Source organism: Peromyscus eremicus, chromosome 3, assembly GCF_949786415.1.
Source record: "Peromyscus eremicus chromosome 3, PerEre_H2_v1, whole genome shotgun sequence".
In the NCBI taxonomy this organism is placed as follows: Eukaryota; Metazoa; Chordata; class Mammalia; order Rodentia; family Cricetidae; genus Peromyscus; species Peromyscus eremicus.
In genome coordinates this window covers 53,644,886-53,669,886 of record NC_081418.1, presented here as the reverse complement: position 1 = coordinate 53,669,886, position 25,001 = coordinate 53,644,886, and the positions used below count along the sequence as shown (strand labels likewise).

At 40.5% G+C, this 25,001-nt stretch overlaps 2 protein-coding genes across 2 annotated transcripts; both read right to left on the bottom strand.

Moving 5' to 3' along the window:
• Positions 1 to 4,413: 4,413 nt before the first annotated feature.
• On the bottom strand, positions 4,414 to 5,352 carry LOC131905790 (olfactory receptor-like protein OLF3). Its single transcript, XM_059256603.1, has one exon. It carries the CDS (start codon positions 5,350 to 5,352, stop codon positions 4,414 to 4,416), a length of 939 nt encoding a protein of 312 aa, XP_059112586.1.
• Positions 5,353 to 18,135: 12,783 nt separating this feature from the next.
• On the bottom strand, positions 18,136 to 19,089 carry LOC131905789 (olfactory receptor-like protein OLF3). The gene has a single exon (XM_059256602.1). It carries the CDS (start codon positions 19,087 to 19,089, stop codon positions 18,136 to 18,138), a length of 954 nt encoding a protein of 317 aa, XP_059112585.1.
• Between the last annotated feature and the right edge of the window lie 5,912 nt (positions 19,090 to 25,001).

Sequence of the window (25,001 nt, the reverse complement as noted above, 5' to 3'; positions counted from 1 at the left end):
GCATATGGAGTGAGTTAACTAACATTAAAGGTCTTTCTGAAGATAAATATGGAAAACTAATATAGAAACTACCTAATAATATATATATTAAAAATTAGTTCAATGGAGTTATTATACAATGGTGAGATAATACCTCAACTAAATACCTCATACCAGCTAACAAAAAACTCAGTAACAGGAATGAGTAACTTCTTTTTGAGTTGTTGTCCAATGGGAGTCACATAAAACTCAACCATCATAGATCATTGCCATTTCTCATGACTATCTTTCAGATTTGATGGTAAGACCTTTTTGCTAATTATATCACATACTTGAGTCACAGAACATGATGAAATCAAGCTGGTTTTTTTTTTTTAACCTGGAAGCTTCATTCCTATTTGCTAACTTTCATAGTGATGGAAGGTGCCATAGGAGAAAACTAATACTCTCTGTCTCTCTCATCCATCTGTGAACCCTGAAACTATAACAATCACTAGCCAGACAAGACAGACTCATTGGTACAATGGGAGTAACCAATTACTTTCTGATTTTATTTAAGGCCCACTTCATGAGATGGAACTCATACCTGACATTGTTAAAGGAACCAAGAACTAATGGATAGACAGATCATAGATGCCAAGGGAAAAACAACCCAATACTTTATTTTACTAAATGTACACAATATTAAAATGATTCATAATGATATTGCTTAAACTGTCAATCAGTGCCTCTCTTAGTCCCTATCAGAGAATCTTCTTGCCATTGATGACAGTTAACACAAAGACCCTCAACTGGTCAATATACAGAGAAAAAGACTGAAGTAATCATCTCTGACTGAAACATGCTTATCCTACCTCTCCCTCCAAGGCTTTGGGATCTTCATGAAAGAGGGAGTATAAAGATTATAAGAGCTAGAGGTGGATGATAATCTCAAGAATTTTTTAGATACACAGGGTAGTTGCCTGCTCTGCACTTCCTGTTTACTCAGGTAATATTATATCCTTCTTGGGTCTTTGATGGCATTGAAGATCAGATAGTTATAGTGATTGGTTTCCCTGTTACTAAATCCAGAAAAAAAACCTTACATAACAGATGTTAAGTTCATAAGGTGGAGAATGTAAAAGCTCAAGTTGTTTATCTAAGATGCTTTAAGCTCTAAAAAGATATTTTTAGGAGGATGATACAAGTTAAGACAGGAAGCAAATTAGGTGCAAAACTTTGGACTCACCAAGATAGGATAGATAATGGAATATTTTCTCTGAATTTGCCAAATACAGATAGACTGGGCAGTGTACATGTGATTCTTGCCTTATAATTGTTCTTATTGTACATAGTTTTATTATGTTAGAGTTAAAACCTTTCCTTTTTATTTAAACAAAAGGAGGAAATGTTGTAGGATATTTGTACACTATGTGAAGATACATTGCTGTAATTGGTATAATAAAAAGCTGAACGGCCAATAGCTAGACAGGAGAAACATAAGGGATTCTGGGGAGAGAAAGGAAGAGGAGGATGAATTTAAGTACATGAAAGACACCAGGAGACATGAAGAGGAAGCAGGAGGTGCAAGATGGAAGAGAGGTAATGCCATGTGATAGAACATATATTAATATAAATGGTTTAATTTAAGTTATAAGAGCTAGTTAGGAACATGACTAAGCTATAGGCTGAGCTTTCATGATTAATAATAACTCTCCATGACATTATTTGTGAGCTGGCAGCCCAAAGGAAAGTCCAACTACATATCTTTGGCCTGGAAAGTAAATGCAGACACTTAGAGTCCCTTAAACTCCAGATACATGCCATGATACCTTCATGTATGCACTCACATGTACATATACACACAGGCACACTTACATACATATATGCAGCATTGGGATTGCTATTGCCTTAGTGGAAATATGACATTTATAATATTAATTGTTCTTCATTCAAAGTAGATACATCTCCATTTTGGTTACAGCTTATTTGATTCTTTATTAGTATTTTTAGTTCATTACTAGTAGAGTAAGGAAATACTGTTGGTTTTATTATCACAGGACACCATCTTTTTTTTCATTGTTAACATTGCTTATCAAGTGTCTTGGTTAAGATATGTAACCATAGGCCTCCCATGGGCTCAAAACAAGGTAAGAGCACTTGCTGCTCTTACAGAGGACCTGGGTTTGGTTACCAGCACTCACATGGCTGCTCAACACTACCTGTATCCTCAGTTCCAGGAGACCCAGTGCCCTCTTCTGGTCTCTGTGGGCATCAGGAATGCACATGGTGCACAGATATACATGCAGGTGCTCACACTTAAACATAAAATAAGGAACTCTTTTTTGAGTTTTGAATAATTTATTTTTTGAGGACATCATACATGAGCATTGCATCTACATCACTGCCTCCTCTTCTTCTCTCCCCTCTACCTTAGCCCATGTCCACCCTTCCCAAATTCATGATCTCATCTTTAAGTTTTTTTTTTACAATCATGTGGTTTTATTTATTTATTTTTTAACATTTTGTTCATTTATTTTATATACCGACTACAGTTTCCCCTCCCTCCTCTTCTCCTGTTTCCTTCCCCTGCCTCCCATCTACCTCTTCCCCATTCACTCCTCCTCCATCTCCATTCAGAAAGGGGCAGACCTCCCATGAGCTCAAACAAAGCATAGCACATCAGGTTGAGGGAAGGCCAAGCCACTTCTTTAATTTTTATTGTTACATGTATGTAAATGTAATATATGTGAGTATATGTGTGTGTTTATAATCTACTGATTCCACTTAGCTTTTACAGTATGTATATGTGTCCAGGGCTGACCAGTTGTTATTGGTCATGACCTTGTCTTTTGAGGAGACTGATTCTCTTTCTTTAAGCAGATATTGAGAACTTGTAGCTCTTCATCTGGGGGTGAGATGGGTGACTGTCATTGGATATTTTGGTCAGGAGAATGAAAGAGACTCCCAAAATAATAAAGGCTATTGCTATTGCCCTTTGTTGCCTCCTAGAGCTTGAAGGTAAGATCCTCTCACTGAAGACACCACACACTCCAGACACAGGTCATAGAAGTGTCTAGTTGGAATTGACTTAGATATCTCCTCACTGCAAAACTGGCTCTCCTAATTTGGAGGGTATTATGCAAGCTGCCAAGGGAGAGGAGCAAACATTAATAAATAAGTCTTTCTTAAAAAGTTCAAAACATGCTAAGTGTTGGTGAGGTTGAGCATGTATAAAGAACACATACCCTGAAGCAAGGGTGCAGACATAAAATCCCGTTCTGGATAGCATTGTCCAGGTTCTAGCAACTTTGTTCCTATGTGTGTGCCCCCCAAAAATTTTCACACAAGGGCTTAAGTTAATAATGTCATGGTGTTAGTAAGTTGAGTGATATTATCAAGAATGAGAGCTGGAATAATAGAAATACTGTGGGTTAGCCTAGATAGTTATACCATTTGACTAGAACCATTTATAAATTGTAAAATGTAAAGCTAAGCATAAGACACTAATGCATAAAAAGAAATATTAAATTATATATGCGCAATTCCAGACACAAATCCTACAGTAACCACATTAGAATAGTTTTCCAAATGGCAAGAGAGAAATGTAAATAAATGCAATAAAAACAATTAGTGAATTCCTAAAAATTAACAAAGGACTTGTACAAAAGAAAATGTCTGTAGAACTGAGGAGTCTTGGCTATTAAATATGTTCCTCAAATTTACTATAATTTTTATTAGTTTGTTGAAAATTTTGTATAATATGTTTTAATCATACTCACCCCTCCCCCAACTCTTCCCAGCTCCAGCCCCTCTTTTTTACCAGCCAAACTTTGTGTCTTCTTTTTGTTGTTTTGTAATCCTACTCAAGTACAATTTATGCTGTCCATTTATTCTTGGATGTGTGGCCTTCCAACGGAGCATGTTTCACTTACCTGGGGCTGCACTCTTAGAGAAAGCTGACTCTTGCTCTCCTAGCATATAACAATTTCTCATAACTTCTTTGTTAAAGGAGGAGGTCATGTTCATGTCCTACCTGAGACTTTAATAAACCACTTATTTTGTAATACCAAAAAAACCCCTGAAGAAGTATTCCCTTTATACTTGTTTACAAAATACAACTGAAATAGGGAAGAACATATTAAATGATGAACTGCGCAACCAGCAGGAAGTAAGTAGCATTTCTAATGTGCAGGAAACACACATACCCTTACCCCGAGAAGCTTATAGTCTACTTACTGAGTAGAACCAGAGTCTTGACCAATAATGAAGGGCATTTTTGTTTGTTTCTCATTTTTTGCTTTTGATTTATCAATGCATGGTTAAAACTATAACATGTTTCAAAATTATAATCCACCTGAAAGAAAATTTAGGAAGAGAGTGCATATAGGTCATTTCCTATTTGTCTGGAATGTGTTTTATTAGACTATTGGAGAGAAGAAGAAGAAATCCTTTTCATCTATTTTTTCCCTTAAGTTTCTCCAAAGCTCTTTTCAAAGCCCCAATCACATCATTGTTCCTTAAGCTATAGATGAGGGGATTGAGCATTGGAGTCACAACAGCATAGAAAAGAGAAACCATCTTCTCCTGTTCTTCTGAGGATCTGCCCACAGGCCTCATGTACGTAAAGAAGGCTGTTCCAAAGCACATAGAAACCACCGTAAGGTGAGAGGCACAAGTCCCAAAGGCTTTGCGTCGTCCCTGGGACGAATGAATATGCAGAATGGCAGCAACAATGTGAGCGTAGGAAAAGAGCACCAGGGTGCAGGGAAGTATGATCACCAGAAATCCTGAAATGGCCACCATGACTTTGTTGAGGGAGATGTCCACACAAACCAGCCTCAGCATAGCCAGTATCTCACAGGCAAAGTGATTGATGACCTTATGACAGAAGGGTAACTGGAAGATCATGACGGTCTGCATTAGCGAATTTGTGAGAGCAACAGCCACACAGGCTGAAGCCAGCCCCAGGCATACCCCTCCATGCATAATGACCATGTAGTGCAGAGGGTGACACACAGCCACGTAGCGGTCATAGGCCATGGCACTTAGCAGGAAGAACTCTATGTTGCCCATTACTAGAGAGATATACAGCTGCAGCACACATCTGTGGAATGAGATGGACTTCCAGGCTGACAGTAAGTGAATGAGCATCTGGGGGACTGTGCTGTTGGTGTAACAGATGTCCACAAATGACAGGATGCTGAGAAAGAAGTACATGGGTATATGAAGCCTGCTGTCCAGCAAGATGAGGATGATGATGATGAGGTTCCCCAGGACGGTCAGCAAGTACATGGCCAGGAATAGCACAAACAAGGAGACTTGAGTCCCCCAGTCACTTGACAACCCCAGGAGGAAGAACTCACTTACCCATGTCTGGTTTTCCTTGCCCATTAACTCCCTGAGAACTAAGTCCAAGTTATATATCAAAAAATATCAGATCGTAACCAAAACTCTTCTCAGAACCTCCCTTAAATGGAGAATTTATTAAAATGTTTGAATGTTTCAATTTAAAAATGTAACCATCAAACTTTACTCTCTCCTTTACACCCAATTTTTAAACATAGAGTTTGTGACTTTGTTGAATGTCAATTTCCCAGAACCCACACTGAGATAGTTTAGCAGTTATGAACACTCTTCTATTAATTTACCTTTTTATTGCTGAGTTCTCCAACTCTAAAAAAAATATGGTGTTCAATTTTTATCTTCATCTACTCAAGAATTTTGAGTTTTAATTTTGAAAATAGAAAATGTGAAAAGATTTTTGAGTTGCAAGGAAATACCAAAAACACCATTTCAGAGTTAGTAAAAAATTTAAAAGTAAAACCTATATCACCCTGTCCCATGTAAAATCTTCACATGATTGTCTCTATTGCTTAGAAACGCAAGGGAACAATTCCCAGTGTTCTGATCTTCCTCCATAAGAGTGGCAAAGAAGAGATTATCAGCAGAGTATATCTGTGAAGACACAAGTCCAATTGAGAAATGCATTAGCTAGCTTCTCTCATAAATGTAATATCTAACACCTGCCACAAATATTACCTATAACCACGGGACCACAGAAATCTGGCAATATATTCCCACTGACTGTGTTTATGTTTCCTGACTACTAAAAGTTAGGATTGAGAGAATAACTAGGAGAGACGGACAAAAACTCACTTGAATTAGCTTATTGATACAACTGTTGATTTATCTGCATCTTATGCTTCCTTTCTTGTTTCTCTCTCAACTCTCCCCTTCCCTGTCTCTCATTGGTAGTTATATAACTATAATAAGTAATGTTTAATCCACCTTAATTTATTCACAGATGAAAGGTGTATATGCAAATGCCTAAGGACACTTTGCTCCCCAAGTTAAATTTTCCAAGCTTATTTACCCAAAGTCCACCACACTCAGTCCTCAGCACATTTGGAACGCAGTATTATTCTTATTCAGTGGTATTACCTTATAGGTGACAGGCAGATAACACACACACACACACACACACACACACACACACACACACACACACAGAGAGAGAGAGAGAGAGAGAGAGAGAGAGAGAGAGAGAGAGAGAGAGAGACGCAGACACACACAGACACAGACAGACAGACAGACAGACACACACACACACACACACACACACACACACACACACACACACACAATTGTATATTCCAGGCTGGAATCACACCTCCATCTCCCTGTCTAATCAGAGATTGTGGGCATTCTCCAGGATACCCAGATCCTTTACTAATTCTCCTCTGAAACGTTCAGATGTTTCAGTGCCTCAGAAACCTATCTTTTCTTGAGCTTTCCCTGTTCTCTCTGGACTATAACTGAGGCACTTAGAGGATAGCAATCTAACTGGACTGCTACAGCCCCAAACCCTAATCTTGATGATGTTCTTGTATTTCTGAAGCCTTAAGGGTTCTATGTTCAGAAATGCCCTTGGGAGCTCTAGTAACCTTGTGTTCACACTTCATTAAAGTCACAGTGGTTTCCAAAAGTCCTATGTACTGGGAAAAGCCTCTTCAATCTCTCATATTACTCTACCTTTTCAGAAGAAATATGAAACACATACACAGTTGTCCCAACCAGATAGGTTATCTGCTCACCTAAAGCATCCTCACCGCTACTTCCTTACACCTACACTTGAACAGCTATGAAACATGGAGTCCATTGTTCAGATGAAACAGCCTCTGGACAGCATCACTGTAGAATATTGGGGTGTCTCAGACCTGTGCTGGAATCCATTCCTGGAAGTCCTCAGGTATTGTTTTCATCCATCATATTATCCTCCCACTGTCCTTCTTGGCTAAGGACTCGTTAGAAGGGATATAACCCTGTCTTCCCTTCCTCCAACGCTATCCTTCTCTTTCCCCAGCAAACAGGGCAGACCTGTGCTCCCTTTCAGCAGATCCAAAAACATCCTATGCCAGCAGAGTCTGTTTCCTGTGTAGATGATCAAAGTCTTAGGCCTGGTGGTCTCAGACATATCTGAGAGGACCTATTCCTCACTTTGGGTACACAGAATGTGTCTTTTTCTTCGAGCAGGCCATCAGAGCTTGACTTATAGCTCTTTAGTAACCAATTTCAGGCCAACCATCAGACTTCAGAAAACAGAGAGAGGCTGCATCATATGGAAACCCTGGCTCCATGCCACCATCTCCAAGACATGAACATTGCCCAGGTGCAGGTGAGGGCTGTTTTTGAAGAAGGAACTTCCCTCCTCAGAGATAAAATCTCTACAGGCCAATTATGCCCTGCTTGTTAAAGGCTTCCATTACTTTCCATTATTTTTGTTCTTAATTTTTCTTGGGATTAAAAAACAACAACTCAACCTCACCTCTTTCCTTGGGAATTTCTTTGTAGTCACCCATCTCTTTGAATTCTCATCTAGACTGGAGACATTAAAATGTCAGTTTAGAGTTCACTAAGCAGGAACATGAGAAAAGATTATAAAGTCCCATTTCCCTCAAGAGACATTCCTCTGATTTTGTTAAAAGTACACTTTGAGGAAATTACTGCTTGCCCATCTTTTAAGTCATGAGTCCACATACTCATGACTGAAATTTTTAACCTAGTGTGTCCAGTCATTTGTGAACTATCTCCAGGATCTTCAGGCAATGTGTCTTGTACCATGACAATTCAGTTGTGTCTGACACACCTCTCAATATTTTCTTCATAACCAATGCAAACATTCCGAGGGACCTTTAATGCATTGGAGCCCCTACTGATGGACTCCTTTTGAAATAGTCCCTATGGAATTATTTTACCTTTTTAAATTTAGAGGTCTACTTTTGTGTAACACAAATTATCCTGAAATTTACTACTAACTATAAACATCAGTGCTGGAATGAAGACACACACACACACACACACACACACACACACACACACACACACACACGGATGGGATGGGGAGGAGATGCTTTGTTCATGTATCTCCCTATTTCAATCATCTAGTGTTAGAATTACTGCACTGGGGGCTAGAGAGATGGATCCGTGATTAAGAGCACTGGCTTCTCTTCCAGGGGACCTGGGTTTAATTCCCAGCATCCCCACGACAGCTGACAGTTATCGTTATAATTTCAGTTCCAGGGTATCTGATGCCCTCTTCTGACCGCCATAGGCACTGCATACACATGGTATGTATGAGTGGATAAAAGCAAGCAAACACTCATACGTATAAAAATAAAATAAATCTGCAACAAACAAACGAACAAACAAACGGGAACTACCAGGGGACCCTAGTTCCTGGCCTCGACACAGCAACAGCTCCCCACCATGCCATGCTGCTGGTGGCGGCAGGACTCAATTAGGAGCTGCCTGGGGACTCTAGCCAGAGATTGCGATGCAGCAATAGCTCTGTGCCCTGCCATGAGGCTGTCGGGGACAGGTCTCAACCAAGTGCCATCTGGCGCCTAGACCCAACAAGCAAGTGCCCAGGTGCTGGGTGGTTGGGCACCACTGTGGTGAAAGAGCATGGGGTAGGAAGGTGGAAACATGGGAGAGGCGGAATGGTTTATGGGTTGGGGAGAGAGGGAGATCTGGAGAGGTGGGGATGGTGAGGAACCGGCTGAAGTGAATGGATAGCTGCCTCGGGAGATGTCTGAGCCTGGCCTATGACTAAGGACCAGGTCTTGATCCGAGGCCCTGGAGCAGCTGAGGGGACCTGGGTTAATGTCTGAATTCTGTCGACACCAAGGGCAAGTATTTGTACACTGTGTGAAGGTGTGTTTCTGTGATTGGTATAATAAAAAGCTGAACGGCCAATAGGAAGAGGAGGAGGTGATGGAGGCACAGAAGAGACGTCAAGGAGACATGGAGGGAGCAGGACATATAGAATGAAGGGAAGGTTAAAACGCCACAGAGTAAAACATAGATTAATAAGGGCAGGTTAACTTAAATTATTAGAGCTAGTGGGACAAGCCTAAGATAAGGCCGAGCTTTCCTAATTTATAATAAGTCTCTGTGTCATTATTTGTGAGCTGGTGGCCCAAAGAAAAATCCATCTACAGGCTGCACTGCCATCGGGGTCACGGCAAAGACACAAAGGGTCTGTGTTGATGTCCCTTGCCCATGTTGCCACCAGGGCCCATGTGGATGCCCAAGGTCTGTGCCAAAATCTGTGATCATGGTGTCTGAGGACTATGCCACTTCTGGGGCCAGGCTGATTTGGGTGGCCAGGGCTATCAACTATGGCCATGTTATAGTCTGGACCAGGACTGTGGCTGAGGGCCATGTCTTTAGGTCCATGGCCTTGCCTCATCCAGGATCTGTGTTTGTGTCTATGGCTCTTGAGACCATCGAAGACCATGCCAATGCTGAGACCATGTTCGTGTCCAAGGACCACACTGCTGTTGGGGCCATGCTGGTCCTGGTGGGCTGTGCTACTGTCTGGTACAATGGTGACACCTGGGCTAGTGCCTAGGACCATGTCTGGGTCCATGGTCCTACCACAACCAGTGTCTGTATTGATGTCCATAGCCCATGTTGCTGCCAAAGACCACATAGATGACTGGGGTCTGGGCCAAAGCCTGTGGCCATGAGGGCGTCTGAGGGCCATGCTTGTTGTATGATATTTTGCTTGTGTTCTGACAAATAAAGCTTACCTGGAGATCAGAGGGCAGAGGTAGCCACTAGTTAACCATAGAGGTCAGACAGTGATGGTACACACCTCTAATCCCAGCACTTGGGAGAAAGAAGAAGGAAGATCAGGAGTTCAAGTCTATCCTGGGCTACATGAAATTGAGCCAACCTAAAACAGAAACAGAGCTGGGTGGTGGTGGTGCATGCACATGGGAGGCTCATGCCTTTAATCCCAGCACTAGGGAGGTGGAGACAAGAATATAAGTCAGGTGGATACAGGATCTAGCCCATTCAATCTGAGATTTGGTAGAGGTAAGAAGTTTCTAGTGGCTGCTGCTCTCTTCTCTGATCTTTCAGCTTTCACCCTCGATATCTGACTTTGGGTTTTTATTGTTAAGATCAATTAGGATCTCGTGTATCACATGCTGCCACCAGAGACATCCTGATATGAGGGGCCTGCACTGTCACCTGGGCCATGGTGTCATCTGGGCCAGGGCTGCTGCAGAGGGCCACGTCTGGGTCCCTGGCCCTACAGCAGCCAGGGGCTGAGTTGATGTCCAGAACTCCTGTTGTCACCAAGGATTATGCAAATGGCTGTGTAGTCTGGTTGGTCACCTCAGACCATGTCTGAGGACCATATCACGCCCAGGGCAATGCTGATCTGGGTGACCAGTGCTGCCACTGGGAGCCATGGAAATGTCCAGGCACAGGTGCTGCCTAGGGCCATGTCTGGGTCTGGGGCCCTGTGGAGACTGGGCACTGGGGTTGTGTCTATGTCTCCAGTTGTTGACAAGGGTTCTGTGGATGCCCAGAGTCTAACCAGCCATCTAGTGCCATGTAGGTGCCAGAGGGCCATGTTGCGACCAGGGCTGTGCTGATCTGAGTGGCCTATGTTTGCACCAGGGCTGTGGTAGTGGTAGCATCCAGACTTGAGCTGCTGCCAAGGGCCATGTCTGGATCTGTGGTCCTGCTGTATCTGGGGTCTGTGGTGATGTTCACAGCCCATGTTAGCATGGGGGTCACTGGAACCAAGCTGTGCTGAGCTGGCCCCACCCTTCACTAGCCCTGGGATGGCTGGTCCTGCCCCTAGGGGAAGAACTTTCCCCCACACTCAGGAAAGATGGCTCTATCACTCGCCATAGAGGTGGCATGTACCTCACCAGGGAAGCACACTAGAGCTGAGCCTGTAATTGGGGACACAGGTAAGTCAGCCCTGAGGGTGACAGAGCAGGAGAGCTGACCTCACTGACCTCTCATATGCCCCCTATAGCAACTGGGAGAGAAGTCCCTACACCTTTCCTGGGCAAAACAGTAGAGCTGGCCCTGGAGACATGAGTGAAGGGGACCTGGATCTAAGGGCCCAAGAGAAGGAGAACTGGCTCCACTCCTTGCTATAGGCTGCATTGGATGAGCTAGCCATGGTAGTGTGGGAGGGCTTTCCCTGGTAGTGATGATAAGTGAAATCTAGTGGGTTGAGCAACCCAGCTACCACCCAGGGCCAGAACAAGAGCTATGAGTTCGCTCACCCCAGCATCCACCAAGTCTATGAACTGTTGGAGCATGTGAAGAGGATGAACTTACAGATCCAAACCAGCAGGATCTCCACGACACAGGACAACAGGATATGCATGAGAAGCCCCAGTGAGAGCCCATTATTGGTGATGTAGCAGAAACCAGAGGTCTCCAGCCAGAGGAATGACTCCTGAAATGAACACTTGCAAGTAAACATGAACGGACTAAAGGGTAAACTGTGTGTTTCAACTGGCCACACCACAGCTTCCATGACAAGATTCTTCTTTTTTTTTTAAGTTTTTGTTTTTGTTTTGTTTTGTCTCTTTGTTTTGTTTGGTTTTTAGTTTTTCTTTTAAATTAGGTTTTGATGTGGGGGAGGTTGGGTGGGGTTCCAAGGGCAGAGGATAAATTCGAGGACATGGGGAGATAAGTGGAATAGGACTGCATGATGTGAAAATCCTCTAGAATCAATAAAAGTTAAAAAAATAATGAAAATTAAAATGTACCAGAAAAAAAAGGATGGCATAAAACTGATTTTTAAAAAACTAAAATAAAACTTTCATAATGACAAAAACAAGCAAAAAAAAAAACTTAAAGAAAAATGCTGCATTTTCTGTTTAAGTGCGTGTCTAGCCTTGACTATTTGTGACATTTTCCCCAAACATGTTTTTGCTAATTAAATCCCCATTGACGATATATGAGGATTTCTTTTACTCCGGGCATTCTCTGGGGTTGACATTGCCAATCTTTCACATTTCAGTTATTCTGATAGAGACACAGTACTGTTAAACCGTGATATGTCATATTTTTCACCCAAATGACATGCATATTTTCTAGTACTTATTTGTCATTTGGGGATTCATTTTCTGGAATATATGCTTAATATTTCACCCATTTTTGTATTGGTTTATCTCTCTCCCCCTTTTAACTGAATTTTGTTCTTCATATATCTCAACCAAGTGTTGTCACTTTACATAGAAAACATTTTCTCCTCCACTCTGACTTTCTTTGCATGTCTGATGTGCGCCTTTGACCAAATAGTGCACTTAACTTTTATGCACTTCTGTACGGCAGTCCTTCTGCGTTAGCAACTGCTTTTGCATCCTCACTTAGAAATCTTTATCTACCTCTAATCATCAAGTTGGCCTTCTATGTGAACCTCTTGGAGTTTGACAGTTTCACTTTTCACAATTAGATAAGTAATCTACAACTAATTTATTAAAAGTTTGATTATGTGGTCCAGATTCATTTATTTTTCAGTGTGGATAACCAATTGACCAAATGCGCTCTTCTGAGATTGAATGTGCAGGGTCTGTTCCTCAACTTTTTTTCTGACATATTTGGTTATTTGTTGCTGTGGGAAAGCAATGTTGCCTTAATTACTGTAGCTTAAAATAAACCTTTCCTTCTCACAGCATTAATCATCCACCTGACTACATGGTTTCACGTGACTGTGACTTTCAATTTAATTTTAAAATAAGATTTAAAAAAATTAAGGAAAAATTTTCTGAAAATTGAAATTGGACTTTATGAACTGAAAAAATAAATTTAGGGATGTTACAGTTTAGATGGAAAATATCCCCCCAAACTCACGTATGAAGACTTGCTTGGTCTCCAGCTAGTGACAGCACTATTAAAAAGTGAATGGGTCAAAGTGCACTCTCCTGTTAGCAGATGGGCCTAATTAGAGGAAATGGGTCACAGGAGCCTTCTCTCCTCCCCTCCTCTCTCCTCCTCTCCTCTCCCCTCCTCTCCTCTCCTCTCTTCTTTCCCCTCTCTTCATTCCTCCCTCCCTTCCTGGATGTAAATTTGATCCCTGGGACCCACACAGTGGCAAGATGAAAACAAGTTGTCATCTGCCCTTCACATATATGTTGTGGCATGCATATGTGCCTCAGTAGTTTAAATAAGTTAAGTAGGTATGTTCTTCTATACAGAATGGTTGCTGTGTCCAAAGACCACTTTATACCTCTATTCCCCTGTTTACTTCATGTTGCAAATTGTAATACTCTATCTAGTGCTTTGGAGGTCAGTGTGAAACTTTCTATGTTTGGGGCTCTGAAGGAGTGTGGAGGGTCTACTGTGGTAATTTGAATGTAATTGGCCCCCATAATCTCATAGGGAGTGACACTATTAGGAGGTGTGGCTTTGTTGGAGTGGGTGTGGCCTTGTTGGAGGGAGTGTGTCACTGTGGGGGTGGGCTTTGAGGTTTCCTATGCTAAGGATACTGGCAAGTGTCTCAGTTGACTTCCTGTTGCCTGCACTTTCAGCTCCAGCACCACATTTGCCAGCATGCCTCCATGCTCCCCATCATGATAATGGCCTGAACCTCTGAAACTATAAGTGAGCCATCCCAGTTAAATGTTATAAGAGTTGCCATGGTCATGATATTTCTTCACAGCAATGAAAACCCTAACTAAGACAGAAGTTGGTACCAGAAGTGGGGTATTGCTGTGTTAGGCCTGACCATGTGTTTGTCTGGAGTAATATGGACTTTGGTACTTTGGGTTAGAAAAGCAGTGGAATGCTTTAAGCATTGCTTAATGGGCCATTCCAGTAGGAGCATGGAAGACAGAGGTGCTAGCTAAGAGTTATTTGAACTGGTGGGGGCGAGAGCTCACTCAAGTAGTGAAGAAAGTATCTGCCTTTTGCCCTTGTCTGAAGGGACTATCTGAGGCTAAAGTGAAGAGTTTTGGATTAGTTCCACTGGCAGAAGAAATCCCAAAAAAGCCTAGTATAGACTCTGTCATGTGGTTGCTAGTGTTCATGCTTATAAAGATTTATAATGAAAAGGAGCAAGCTGACTAAGGTAAATAAAAAATGTAAATTTTGAGGAGAAAAAAAAGCATCAGGAATTGGAATGGAGCTAAGTCCTGTATTCAAAGAGATAAACTGACTAAGAAATGAAATATAGGCAGTGGTGACCTCAGGGCAAGATGCCACTCAGCTTAATTTCCAGCTTGTTAAAAGGAATTAAAGAAAACCTTAAAGCTGGGTATGGTAGGGCACACCTTTAATCCTAGCACTCAGGAGACAGAGGCTGGAGGATGTCTGAGTTTGAGGCCAGCCTGGTTGACAGAGCAAGTTTCAGGACAGCCAAATTTAGGCAGTGAAAGACAGAAAGCTGGTGAAGATGTAATTGATTGAGGGGGCCATGTCCAGCCTCAGTAAGCAGTAGAATTTGGCCATGTAATTCTTGGTTTAGAGTTAAGAATAGAAGAAAGGAGTTACAGAATAAAGCTGCTGAGGCCAAGCGTATGTCAGAGGTGTCCCTGAATGGAGGCCTAATAGAGAGGTCATTGCATGAAGCTGTGAATTTGAAGCCTGGATTGCTTTGGAGAACTCAAGATGTTAGAGATGCCAAAGTCATGTGATACCTGCCAAGAAGAGCTGCTAACAGTGAGTTGAACCAGTCCAAGAGAAAGAAGTGTGTTGCAGTCAACAAAGATGAATGGAGTTGGAAATGTGGAGCCCATTTTGATACCAGACATGGAGATGCAGACTTTGGAGTTTGCCCAGCTGGTTTTCAGTCTTGCTTTGGTCTAGTATTTCTTTGCAATGCTCCCTTTCCTCCATTTTGGAATGGTAATGTATATCTTGTGACATTATACATTGGAAGTATTTTTTAAATTTATATATTTTATTTATTTATTTATTTATTTACTGGTGATTATAGTTAAGAGATTACATGAATCTCAGAAGAGACTTTGAACTTGGAAGTTTAAAACATCTTTGAGACTATGATAGACTATGAGGACTTTTGAAGTTGGACTAAATGAATTTTGTATTATGATAGTTACAAGCTTACAGCTTCCAGGGAGTGGAATGTGCTAGTTTGGATGTACTCGGCCCCCATAATCTCATAGGGAGTGGCACTATTAGGAAGTGTGGCTTTGTTGGAGTGGGTATGGCCTTGTTGGAGGAAATGTGTCACTGTTGGGGCATGGGCTTTGAGGTTGCCTATACTCAGAATACCACCCAGTGTCTCAGTTGACTTTCTGTTAACTGCAATATGTAGCACTCTCAGCTCCAGCACCACATCTGCTTGCATACCACCATGCTCGCTGCCATGATGATGATAGCCTGAACCTCTGAAACTGTAAGCGAGCTACCCCAGTTAAATGTTTTCTTTGTAAGAGTTGACTTGGTCATGGTGTCTCTTCACAGCAATGAAAACCCTAATTGAGACACCTGACAACCACGTGCTCCTCATTTTTAGATCAGACAGGCTCTTGGAGTAACTTCTGCCACAAACTTCTTGTGATCCCATATAGCTCCTCCACGCTTATGTCCATAGTGGAAGTGATAGTGGGCGTGGTTGAGACTCCCAGCTTCAGAGTCTCTCACTACACTTCTGCTGCACTCTCCACCATTTGTGCTGCTTGCAGTTTGTTCTTCCACCAGGGTGCCAGCCTACGTGTGTGATCTTCAGCACAAACATTTAGGGGTTTCTCCTGGCTCTGCTATCAAACTGGCCCTGAGCTTTCCTGAGAAAGTCTCCACTGAATGTTCTGTGCTCAGGTTGTTTGTCATCTAATGATTGGCATCTGCAATCTGGCCAAGGATTCCTGTGAGCACTTGTTTGACTGTCACTGCAGTATCTATGCTGACTGCAATTGTTTTTGCTGTCTGTTGTTGTAGTCTTGACTGCTAGGTCAGTGTTGTGGACTGTAGTAATCATTTAATGTCACCAGCACATGAAAAACACTTTCCTGTTATTTATCATAGTAGCACCAGCACCAGCTACATCTGCTAATGTATCAAAATTTAGGATTAGATAAACTTTAAAGTAAACTATAAATACCCAACAGTCTGAGGAATATATAGCCTTCAATTATTTTTAGTTTTTATGTGTTTTGATTTTCAGATATTGTATGTATGAGTGTTTTGCTGGCATGAAAGTATGTGCACCACTGTGGAGGCTAGGAGAATGCCTCAGATCCTCTGGAACTGGAGATACATAGACAGTTGAGAGCTGCTATGTGGTTGTTGGGAACTGAACCCAGGTTCTCTGCAAAAGAAGCAAGTGCTGTTGACAGCTGAGTCATCTCCCCAAACCCTCACACTTTAAAGCTAGGGCTTCTGTGATTCCATGTTCACAAATGGAAGGATCCCAAGTTATCTGAGCTGATGAAGACACAAAGTCAGGGAAGGGTGGTCCTCTGTGACTTCCTGGAATGGGAAGACTCACTTTTGCTTTCTCTCCTCCTTCTCTGTGTCCTGTTCTGTCATTTTGTTCCACTCTTTTAACACACAGGCTTTTACATCAAAGGCAAAATGTGTGCTCAGAACATCCCAACCCACTAAAATTAGAGACCGAATAAAACCTCAACACCTGCTATTAAGATGAGGCTGGACAAAGCTCTTAAGTGAGGCATAGGGCGCTTTCTCTTCTGCACACCAACCCTCAGCTTTCTTAAAGTCCATATGAAAGCCACTTCCTCTACTGTCTGGTCCAAGGTTTAGTCCTTCTCGGGTCAGCTCTGGCTGTGATGTTTTTCCTAGCCATGTAGTTGTTTCCTCTTTGTTTATTTTCTTTCCATTTTTTTCAGAACAAGAATTATTTCTGAAATTAGATTATTCTAATGTTTTGATGAGACTTCTCTAATTTTGTCTCTAATTTTGATGAGACTTCACACTTGCCTAATACTTTTCTTATCAAATTGGTCATTCAGTGTTCATAAAAATACATTGACTCTCTCATGTCTTATAATGCCACTGTGTACAAATAACTTGTGGTTAGATCTCAGAAAAGACTTTAATTGATGTTTTTCTTCACAGTTCCCTCAGCACATCATGTTAGATCCTACGTACAAAATGCCGAGTCTATTTGGATAGCAATATTCTCGAATTACCTTAGTACAGTGCATCAGAAAAGTGCTGGAAAACACTAAAATACAGCATGTATCACTGAGAGAAAAACGTCAAGTGTGCAATGTGCTTCATTCCTCAAGGAGCTACTACTATTGAATTACCAATATTACCAATGCTGCATCACAATTTTTTCCAATGTACAAGTTAATCATAAGTTTTTCAGTATAATATTTAAAATGCCATTAATACTAAGAGTACACAGAAAACCAAAATAAAATGTTTATTTTGCATCAATTATATATTCTCCTCCATTTGATTAAGATTCACTAAGGAATATTATAAGCAAATAATATACAATGGAGGATCTTGCAAAAGGTAACTAGGTACTAAGCTTGTACCTCTGTATCAGCATTCTCAGAGTATCATAGCACTTGCTGATAGCTCAGGAAGATATCAAAATTAAAAACCCCAAAGCACAAATTCAATTTCATGAGCATCCATTTTGAAGTATCATGAAGTAAAAACTTGTGGGTTGTCTGTGCACCGGAATCATAGGATGGGCAAGAGATGACAGCAGTGCTGAACTCCATTGGACATACTGCTGTGACATAAAAATAAACCCACATCTCACACCCACCACACCCACTCAGCCTCCAGCACATCACCAATACATGTTGTTTAGGGCCTTCATTGTTGCCATGGCAATGCCTGTCTTACATGAGTCAGAAGGAGAACATTGAAGATAAGCCATCTTCTCTATCAATGCTCAGGAAGTCATCAACTTGTCAGTTTAGATGTGAACCCAGAGAATTTCCCTAACAGTTTCTGCCAAGCTCCTTTTACCTCCTTATTCCTTAGACTATAAATCATGGGGTTCAGCATGGGCATCAATACAGCATAAAAAAGAGAAATTAACTTCTCCTGAAGGACAGATGGGTTGGAGTGGGGCTGGATGTAGGTGAAAATGGTGGTACCATAGCATAGTGTTACCACAGTGAGGTGGGAGGCACAGGTGTGGAAGGCTTTCCTCCTTCCCTCCGTGGACTGGATTTTTAAAATGGTGGAGATGATCTGGATGTAGGACAAGAGAACCAGGAAGAAAGGTGTCATAAGCAAGACAATGCTAGAAACCATAATCACAATCTCATTGGAGGAAGTGTCTACACATGCCAGTCTGACCACAGCTAAAATTTCACAGGAAATGTGATCAATATACTTATTTGTGCACATGGGCAGCTGAAAGGTGATGGCGGTGTGTACAAGAGAGTTGATGGAGCCACTGACCCAAGATGTGACGACCAGCCTCATACACAGCCCTGAATGCATGATGACTGAGTACCTCAGAGGGTCACACACTGCCACATAGCGGTCGTAGGCCATCACTGCCAGCAGAAGGAACTCAATCCCTCCTAAACCCAGGGAAAAAAATAACTGAGCTGCACAGCTCAGAACTGGAATTGCTTTGTGTGTTACAAGAAAATGAGCCAGCAGCTGGGGGACTATGCTTGTGGCATAAGACACATCCACAAGTGACAGGTTGGTGAGAAAGAAATACATGGGAGTGTGGAGTCGGCTGTCCAGTCTGATCAGAAGAATGATGAGGAAGTTTCCCAGCACTGTCACCAGGTACATCAGCAAGAACAGGACGAAGAGGGACACTTGAGTGCCCCAGTCTCTGGACAGACCAAGGAGGATGAATTCATGCACCCACGTCTGGTTGTCCTGTTCCATTAAAAAATGTGATGATTATTAATCTGCACAGAAAGTAAGAAAAAAAAAAGCACAAGCAATTGAGTAACCATGGAATTCCAGGTAAAATTACATAGCATATGGGACCTGCCAGCTATTTTATCAGTCTCCAGTCCATTCATGAGAATGCAGTTGCATCCTCAATCCCAATATGCTTTTCATAACTCTGTTTCAGGGAAAAAGGCCAATGTCTCAGAGGACTAGTTGGAGCCCTGATTTAAAACAGTACAGCTTCATGAGTGCTATATTTTTTTATCCATTTCCTTTGGTTTTGGGCAAGGAGAACACAATAATTAGCTGTGACAAGTAAAACAATGAATGATGTAAAGACCTAATGTTTTAAAACTGCCTAAAATATGTCAACTAGCTTACTCTTAATGGAATTCAAAAGTCAATTGTCAAACCAATTATTCTGACTAGGCAGGGGTTTGTGGCCAGATCTAGAATCAGAAAATACTATTTCAAATTTCAATTGTCTTTAGCAGGTATGTCATGATAAGCTTTTGCACACAGAAAAGGCTCATATTCAATAATTCTCAAGTACATTAAGCATGTGAAAATACTTGGGTAATATTATGGGTATATTACTGCTGTACTGTGTGTGCTTGTAGCATTCCGACCTTCACCTTGGGAACATAATTAAGTAAATGTGTTTTACTTCCCATGATTTTCATAAAATAGACAAATAAGTTGACAGCCTTTTAAAGAAATCTTTGGTCTTTTTAATAGGCTTTAGTCTCCCTTGCTGTTCATGGTCTGGAGAAGGGTGTCATGATGACACCCAGTTCTTGGTGTTTTTCTTCTTTTCACTTAGTTTGGTTAGAGGCCTCTTCTTCAGGTGTCAGTTGAAAGGAAACAAAGCAAAACAAAACAAAAGACACGAAAGCCATCCAGATCTAAGAGACAGAGAGAAAACAGATGTTTAAGGATCGATCTTCATCGTTCTATAGAATAAGGTAGGAATTCTTTAGATGTCCATTGGAGTGGAAATTCCCTTCTAGTTGTGTGTGTTGGGCAAGGGCTTTTTCAGTAAAAGTAGTATGACATGATGCCACCTGTAAACATTGAACAGAAACAAAGGTTTTCTCTAAAAGACTTCTAAGACAGACATATTGTTATATCTGCCTATAACATATTGTTATCTCTTCCATGTCTGCCTGTCACCAATGCTGCAGCAACCAGAATGTGTGAAATGAGGGAAAACCATGGGAAGATGCAACAGAAGTAACCAAAGGGAGGAACAGAGGACGTTGCCATTTCTAAAGTCTCTAAGCCTAAAAGAGGAGCACTACCACACTTCGATTCTCTTCCCTGATGAAGAACAAACCTTAGTAACTGGCTCTAGAAATGCCCAACTCACATCTTCATCTGAGTGTTGCTCATTCTCCTCTTGCACAATTCTCTAATGTCTATGAGATTAGTTTACCATAGTTAGTTGTCTTTAGTTAGCTTTACCATAGAAAGTTGTCACATAGTGCACAACCCAACACAGTTATACTACTTCTACTTTACTAATTATAGCAATTATTATAGATTGTATGTTTTACAGCAAAGTATATGACTAAATCAAGCTACTCTTTAGGTAAACACATTTTTGATATGTTAAATGATTAATATCAAGATTGTTTTTATTGTGAAATGTTTAAAAATAAAATAATGCTAAACAGGATCTTCATAAGGTGGAGGACTCAATAGAAGCGGGTACACTGTGAGCACATTTGTCATTTTCTGTTGATGGCATGCAACACATTGGATCCAAGGAGAAAACTAAAGCTTTAGATGGCAGATAACAAAATTGCATAAAGAGTAGAAAATGAGGTATTTGCAGTAAAGATCAGCTTTCTCAGCTAAAATAATGCTGATGTTTCATCCCAGGGAAAAGCATCCACATCTTTCAAACTCCATTAAACAATTATGGGCCACAGCAAAAAGTAGGACCCTAATGTTTCAACAGCTCACAAAGATAAAAGTTAGACATTCAGACTTCTCACTCAGGTTTTTACATGCTACAGTGTGGCTTATTTAAAGATTGAATTTTAGCCTATTTTTAAAATAAAGTAAATTTCAATAGATTATATTGAGCTCATATATGCTTAAACTTTTGCTATTGCAAATTTTAGCCTTAAAGTAAAATACTGTTTTACACCTATTACATCTTGATAAATCCCCTAACATTCTACAAGGTTTTGTTCAGTTTAATACTAATATCTTAGAACTCTGATTGCTGAAAATACATGTTACCTGAAGAACACAGGGAGAGGGACTCCCATAAGTAGGCTAGAGATGAATTGTTTGTTATCTGGATGGATTTGGCTTTCGATATCCTGCCTCCCTATTAAGTTTTCCTCCTAACCTTTCATAGATGAAGTCAGATAACTTCATGCCAATCTCAACCAGCACTCTGTACCAGATCCACCTTCCAGCAGGCATGGGGCCAGCCTAAGAATTTTTCTTTGCTCTACCCACTTTTAAAACAATACATTTTGGAATTCAAGTCCTTCCTAAAGCCAAATCAAATATATGGTTAATAGCAACTTCTCAAACAATGATTTGGTGATATTTGCTATTAACATGTAGTACCTGAAATCATGGAATCACTTAGCTAGTATGTTTTAATTTGCTTAAATTTGATCAGTTGATTGCCCAGATGCCTATCTGCCCCCATCTCTACAGAATGCCTGAGAGGAAAAAATACTTCCAAATAAGAATAGAATTTCCAAAAATAAGATACTCCATTACTTTTTCATTTAATATAACTTCTACATATCTGGGATGAAATAAAAATGATACATTAGAGAAAATGTAAACCGCTGTTCATTGGGATAGAAATGAGAGGAATGACCCATAGAAATTTATCCAACATCAGAACCACTTGCTCTGCTGGTGCCACAGTCATCACATCACACGTATATCTGAAGATGATCTCTCACATGGCTGCTCACATTGTTTCCTCACTGCTTCTTTATGGAGGGTACTTGTCCTTACTTCTCTGTGGCCCAATGCTCCCTTATTTAACCTTTTCAAGGAAAAGGTAATCAGGATGTGGCACTGAAGAACCATTTCTCTTTGCAAGGATCACCCTTACAGTATCATGCCCTACTAAATGCTTTATTCCTTTAAGACGATGGTAAATCATTTCAATTCAATTAGATCATTGTGTCAGTGACTTACATTCTCTCCCCTCATGCACAGAGACATTAAGGAGAAAATCCTACCAGGTATACACAATATAAAACTATTTCCCAGAATTTTATCCTTCAAAAAATATTTTTAGCCAACGTTCATGTCACTATAAATAAGCACAGTGATCAACCTTAGATCAATCTTTAAAAGTCCAAAATCAATAATATTGATCCTCAGTGGTTAGCCCATCAGTCATATGACAGAGATGACCCCCTACAGTTTTTTATTGGCTCTACCCTAATACAAATGGATAAAGTTCCAAAAGTTTTACTCCAAGAAAAAAAATGCTTGGGCATTATCATTTTTTGTGATGTTCCACTGAGTCTGAATCATGTTTGGCCGCCTTTTGGGAATACTCAACAGGCTTAGCTGCCATAAACTGAGCCTGAATACAGGCACATAGTACATTTTCTACAAGTCATTTCCTCCCATGCTGGCCTAAATAAAGCAGAATCTTACCTTTGTACACTTGATTTATCAGTGGAAAAAAATCACCCCTTCCTCCAGAGAAATATTCATGTTCATGTATGTGGCTGCACAGCTGTTTTCCGTACTCATACTGTATTCGTGTGGGCAGGAGAAGTTCCATCATCCTTACATTTGGACACAATGAGAACCCCAGAAAAACTGCAGTGGATGAAAAGTCAAAAATGCTTTTATACCTGAGAGCACTGATGTGTTTTTTTATTGGTGTCTCATTGTCTACTTTATCTCCGGGTTTATTCACTTGGCTTTTCCTATAATTGGATTCTAATTATCAATACACAATCTTTAAATAGTTGCAATCTTGAAATTCACGTTTGGTAATCTGTTTTATTTTGGTTACATTGTGGAAATCCCAGTCTTCTTTATTTCTCTTGCCCCATGTATCTAGGATATCCCTTACAGTGTTCTGTTCTTGATTCTATAATACTTTCCTACAGCTGATTCAAGGACCAAACCCAACAAGACAGTCATGGAGTCTCACTCAACTTTTAACTGCAGTCTATGTTTTTCAGGTTTTATGACTTTGATAATCAATTTAATTTTCTTATACTTGAAGTACTTACTTTGAGAAAAAAGTAAAACCAGTCATCTATACACAGTCAGAGAAATAATTGAGACAAGATACTTTAAAGACATTAAAATGTTATCTGTCCCAGAAACGTAATATACTCCTACTCCATACTCATGAATATCCATGCCTAGGTATATATTTTATTAAACTAGAATTTGTTCTGTTTTCTTACAAAAATGATTCAGAATTTATCATCATGTTTCCACTTACAATTAATAATACTTTTTCCTTGACTTCTTCCTCCAATACTAAAGTCTTTAATTAGAAAGCTCATATGGTGGCAATGTCTCTAATCCTCAATCCCCTGGAAAGCTGAGTGGCTTCATTCCTGTAATCCTGGGTGTGAGAAGATCCCAGCATCCATATGTCACACACAGTCTGTATGCCCACAGAGATCAGATCACTATTTGTTCTGCCTGTCTACGGGCTCCTGTTTACACTCACCCTCTGCTGACACCTCTATTAAAATTTCCCAAGTAGTAGTCAGTACCTGGTGATATGGACACATCTCCTTCCGTTCAGGATTGTATTGCAAAGGATGCTCCCTGTGCTCAGAGTGGTGGACTGTGGAGACATCCCAATTGTCCTGGGCTCCATGACTCTAAAAATTCCCTGGGATTAGTTTACAAAAACTAATGGGATGAAGCTCACAGGTGATCCCAAGTGGTCTTACACACAACACTAATAAAATGAGACAGAGACTGCCTTGGTGAACTGGAGCCAGCAGAGTCCCTCGGGAGCTTTTTATATTGGTTTATTAATTGCTGTCTTCACTTCCAAATCTCAGTGGCTGGGTCACCATGCTGCCCTTCCTCTTCCTGTGGAAGGCTGTTCTTCGTCCCTCTTACCCAAGCTCCAGTGAATCCTTAGGTCATTCTTAAAAAAAACAAAAAACAACAACAAAAAAAACTATGTAAACCAGCTCTGTGACATTTCATCATGCCCTCACATAGTACAAACACTTTACCCCTCCATGCCTATGTTCCAAGGTGCTGTGGCTGCTCCTGCATTTAAATCAGGTGAAATAAGAACTGTTCTTCTTTTAGATGCAGGGGGCCTTTGCTCTTTTTCCTACTGTCTTGAGCGCTATGCTCTGTTATACTAAGATATATTCAAGGAGTATAACAAGATGCTATGACTCTATAAGTATTGGTGGATAGCCAGTCCATGTCTCAGGGTAGGATTTAAGTCCTAAAATGATGGCATTGCATGGAAAGATTGAAGACTCTAAATAAGTACACAAAAATAGTCTTAGGATTTACAAACTAAGAATGACTCAAAATAATGTAAAAAGCTTAATTTTGTAGACATCTTCAATTTTTTAGTATGTGTAAAAAGATTTATATAATTTTGAAATTGGAATCATACTATCTATGTCTGGAATATTATTTTGCCTCTTAAAGCTTCAAGGGAATTACTTATCTATTTATTCCTCATACTTAAAAATTCTTCTACTTTACTAATTATATGTCTACTGTTATTCAACTGATGACCACCATTCCAAGAGTCACTCTCTCATTTTCTCACCTACTTACTAGCTGATCGCAAGACTCCATCACTCAACTCTTTCATTATCTTCTACCTTATAATGCTGACTTTATTTCCCTACTGTACATTTATTTATTTTTTAAAATATTTTTTATTGATTATTTGG